This window comes from Cyprinodon variegatus, unplaced genomic scaffold (genome assembly GCF_000732505.1).
Source record: "Cyprinodon variegatus isolate N-32 unplaced genomic scaffold, C_variegatus-1.0 Scaffold232, whole genome shotgun sequence".
NCBI lineage: Eukaryota > Metazoa > Chordata > Actinopteri > Cyprinodontiformes > Cyprinodontidae > Cyprinodon > Cyprinodon variegatus.
Window position 1 is genome coordinate 881,560 of NW_015150685.1, and position 4,998 is coordinate 886,557.

Below are 4,998 nucleotides of genomic sequence, written 5' to 3' on the forward strand. Positions count from 1 at the left end.
CCACATGCATGGCAGTTAGATGTTGGAATACATAGGGTAAAAGTTATTTCACCTTTCTGATTCCTGATCCTCCACAGACGGGTTCGTCATTGGATTGCCAACTTGAAGAGGGAGGATTTGCCATTGAACATCTGGCCAGAGAAAAAACACGCCATTAATCCGTTACTCTTTGCTTCGCATAGCGCACTGGTCTTCGCCATCTTGGCTAATAGCAAGTTGTGACAAACAGTAGTGTTCTTTGACAAACATGGATGCCTCCAGTAAAGCACATTCACATGAAAATTACTCTTAATGAAAAACACTTCTTATTTATTGAACAGTATGTAATAATTTCATATTTAAAGTACTTTCAGAAGTTTGAATTCTGAATATGGGCGGACTTTCCTTTAATAAATGCAGCTTTTGAAAAAAGTTTGAAAATGACACATTTTAATAAAAAGGACTTTTTCAAATGTTTATTTTTATTGTAATGCATCTTATTCTTATTATCTTATCTTATTATTTCTTTTTTTTACTGCTTTTCTGTAACTGCTTTGCCAGTTAAAGGCATTAATAAATATATTTGACTTACTTTGGCCAAGGCTTCACTTTGTTAATTAAATCTTATAAACAATAAAGGTTCTTAGAAAAATATTCAATGAGACAAAAATCAAAAGTTGATTAGAGGAAATAAATTTATAATTATAATAATTTATTAATGAATACCCTGGGATATATGTCCTGAATGGTATGGGCAATTAGTAGACATATATATATATATATATATATATATATATATATATATATAAAGTTTGTCAAAGTTTGACAAACTTTAACTAAACAGAGAGGTTTTGGTGTAGGGCGATGGAAAGGATGCATGGTGAATATTAAACAACTGATAAATAAATCATCAAATTACTTTTAAATATGCCCGGTGTTACTGCTGTCATTTTAAAAGGCACAGCATATATTCTGAACATGACCACTGAGAAAAGTAAAGATTTAAAAAAAATTCCTAACAGAAACTTAATTGTGTACTAAAAGTCAAAGTATCATTTTCAGAAAATATGACATCCCAGGATAATCAAAAAAAAAAAAGGAAAATAAAAACTAAAAACTCCCCTCTGGTACCTGGGAATAATTATTGCTATTTCTTTTAACTGATGAGTGTGGGATGTGCTGATTCAATGTCTTTGAATGGAAAGAAACACTGAGCACCTTTGTCATCATGACAGAACTTGCTCAGTATTTTGAAATCAAAACTGCTTCCAGAAAATAACTTACCATCAAAACATCAGGATCTTTGTCAAACAGAATGAGCCGTGGCTTCTTGTTTTCCCCTATCTCCCTTATAAGAATCAATTAAACACATCTTGGAAAGCACTTTCACTGCAAGAGAAAAAGTCCAGTGAAATAGCTTTCCCCACAGATTCTTTATTTGAATCTTAGAGTTGGGTTGATTTTGGAAGTTTGGCTGTGAATTTAACCTCAAGCAACAGAGCAGGACTCACTCTTCCTTTGGGATTTCAAGGAATAACCGGGCAGGTTTGGACCTGCAGTGGAAAATTAATGAGAATTCAGCAATGGCTGAGTCACTTCCTGATGTTGGTTAACTTTGTGACGACAGGTGTTATTGGAACTTTCCAAAAACAAAAGCAGTGAAACCAGTTCCAGTGAAATGTCTGTTAAACATATACTAAGAACAGACAAGCTCTGAAAATATGTGCAAGAACATAAAAGTTTGTCTCCACCTGCTGGACAAATAGAATTGGTGCAGAGGTCCTGTCATAAATGCTCATCACTTTTTTGAAACAAGGTCCTCTCAGACTAAAATCTAAAGGCAAACATTGAAGATTCACTCAAACCCATATAAAAAAAATACAAATATTGTTTGAATCATTAATATTTAAATTATTGGACCCTATAGCTGCAAATACTTTCTATAGGCACAATTTGATTTATCTGTTTAATCATAAGCTGAAACAATTAATCTGATTAATCAGTTATTAAAATTATCATCAACTATTTAGTAATCCATTAATCCTTGGCTGGAGTATAGAGGCTCTAAAACATGCCTGTAGCTGACACATTGACACACATTTTGCATTTAAGATAAAAAAAAAATTTATCTGTCAAGCAGCTCTATGCAGAACTCCTCAGGTGGAAAAGTTTTAGTTTCACCTGGTTCAATAAAAAAAAAATCTATAAGGAGTCTTTAAATATCCGATTATTAATCAAAAAAATAATCTACAGATTAATCAATTTGTGAAATATTCGTTAGTTCCAGCCCAGTTTAATCGGCTTAGGATCTGTTTATAATATGAACTGCCTCAATATGACATTTACTGTAAATAGATGCTTTAGAAATTATTTGCATTTCATTAAATCAAACAATCTTCAGTTGGAATTTTATAGAATGTTTCAATATTTGTGATTTTGAAATAAAACATGTTATATTTCAGCAAAATTCTCTTATTTTTTTAGTGTGAGACTGTAGTTCTTTAATATACTGGTTGTCTGCAAGGGTTGCCTCCATTGACAGTTTGCTTCCTGTTCGCCATGTAAAATCACTCTCTAACAAAACCATGTGACTGAAACCCATCCTTTCCTTTACATCTGGAAATAGTTTTAAGCATAATAAAAAATAAATAAATAAAACAGCTACAGTTGAAAATGTATTTGTTTTGAAAATGTATTTATTTTTAAAATTCACTTTGGAACTTTCAAGTTAGGTAACCCCATGGTTACAATGAAATAACAAACTTGCATTACTTGAAAAAGTATTGTACTGTTCATCATCAAAAGCAGAGCAGGAGGAAAGAGGTTAACTTTGCAGCATAAAAGGTAAGAAAATCACTATGGTTTGCAGATGAAATTGTTAATGTTTGTAAAAAAAAAAAAACATCTTAAATAATACAACTAAAAAGGGATGAAATGATTGAATATCTAAATGTAGCCTACTATAAAACATAGTCACTGTTCTCATGGTAACCTGCCTTTTGTCTTTAACTGTGATATGGGCAGTGATAGAAGGTAACAAATTACAATAACTTGATTGGTGTACTTTAGTAATTTTTTTAGTATCTTTATTTTGGTTGAGTCATTTTTGTGGGCGTACTTCTAACTTCCAGTCCACTACAATTCAGAGTATACATTACACATGAAATTAAAGTCATAGGGAAGCAGCTTTTCTGTTAAGCCAGTTCTGTTAGCTCTACGCCTGCTGAAGACACAGACGTCCATCCCCGTGAACACTGGGACGGAACTCAATGGGAAAAGAAATTATTCTTATTTCTTATTTCACTGTTGCGTATATTAGTTGCAACGTTTGATTTAAGATGCTATGACCGAAAAAATTCGATTGACAGATGACCGTTGATATATGATTGGCCGAATTTAGGTGTTCAAGCTGACGTATAGCTAACTGGCCTGCAGAAGATAACCAGAGAAAACAAACACAGAGATTTCAAGACAGGAATTTTTTTTAAATAGACATTTTCAAACTTTTGGGACAATATCGTCTGATAAAGAGTACATTTATGTTTAAGCCAGAATGTTTTGACATTTAAATATGACTACCCTACGACTTTAAGGCATGAGTTGGTGCCATGTGGCCCAATTGTTCAGTAGGATAAACTCTCAAATCAGAGGTATGGTTTCTTTGTGGTAATAGATTTAACCTTAAACTTCTATTCTATACTGAAAGTGTGAGGAGATTCAAGAAACTCTTTTTTTTTTCTTTTTGGACTCTTTTTAAATAAAAAATAGTTGGAAAAAAAAATAGCTGTCCTTGTTTTATGATGCATTTCAATGCTGATTTTTTTACAGGGAGGGTAGAATTTGTAGCACAGTGGTTTTAGGCATCACTACATCCGGTGGTTTCTGATAGTTATAAGGTTGTTTAAACTTACTTTGAAAATTATAGAGACATGTATTATATTAGAAAATCTAACTTGTATTTTTGAATACTTAGGTAGCTTTAAATGCTTGCAGTTTTGAATACTTAAGTATTTTAAAAGGTGAGTTTCTTTGCTACTTTAACTAGAGTAGATAATTTAATGAGTAACTTTTACTTGAAAATTTGATTTTGAGTATTTCTGATGACTACGTTTTCCACCACTGAACATGGGAGACCTAAGTTCCAATCCTGGTTGTTTCAGGATGGGCATAAAAACGGCACTTAGTCTGTAAGCAAGTTGTAATGACTAAATATCAGTGCAGCCGGAAAGACACTGACAAACTACATATATAATCGAGTAACTTGTTTTTTATTGATGAAAATCTTGCATTTTGTCTTAAAAGACTTTCGTTATTGATATAGTTTTAACTATTAAAAGTTAATGGCGTCATTGTGTAATGTCTAAGTTATTTAATGAATATATTTTGCTTCTCTGAGCAGAATAAGCTACAAACCTAAACAAAAAGAGAAGGAAATTCATGCAGACAACAAAATGGCTCTGGAACAAGTAAGTAAATCCAGTTTTTAACTTTTCTTATGAAGAATCAAGATTTCAGGCACAATGAGGCATCTAAAGAAGTACCTGTATATGCAGTGGTTAAATCGTCTATGAACTTTTATATATGTTTTGTGCTCCTTTAAAGATGGATACTTATAAAAATGTTGATAATCTTTGTCATAAGGTGCAGCAACAAGTAGAAGACCTAGACCTTGAATCGCTGGACAACTCAAAGAAGGACAGGGGAACTCACACAGGCAAAAAGGTTTTCTTCTGTGATCAGTGTGGGAAGAGTTTCAGCCATTCAGGAAATATGAAACGCCATCTGCGTACTCACACAGGCGAAAAACCATTCAGCTGTGATCAGTGTGGGAAGAGTTTCAGCCATTCAGGAAGTATGAAATACCATCTGCGTACTCACACAGGCGAAAAACCGTTCCTTTGTGATCAGTGTGGAAAGAGTTTCAGCCAGTTAGGAAGTATGAACAGTCATCTGCGTACTCACACAGGCGAAAAACCATTCATCTGTGATCAGTGTGGGAAGAGTTTCAGCCATTCAGGA

The 4,998-nt window shown here is 33.2% G+C and overlaps 1 protein-coding gene across 1 annotated transcript in view; it reads left to right on the top strand.

Annotated features, from left to right (window-relative positions):
• Window positions 1-4,430: 4,430 nt before the first annotated feature.
• LOC107088899 (zinc finger protein 239-like) overlaps window positions 4,431-4,998 on the top strand; it is a 3,968-nt gene continuing 3,400 nt past the window's right edge. The window contains exons 1-2 of the mRNA XM_015381368.1: window positions 4,431-4,445; window positions 4,621-4,861. Coding sequence (XP_015236854.1) covers window positions 4,431-4,445; window positions 4,621-4,861 — 256 coding nt within the window. The remainder of the gene's footprint in view (window positions 4,446-4,620; window positions 4,862-4,998) is intronic.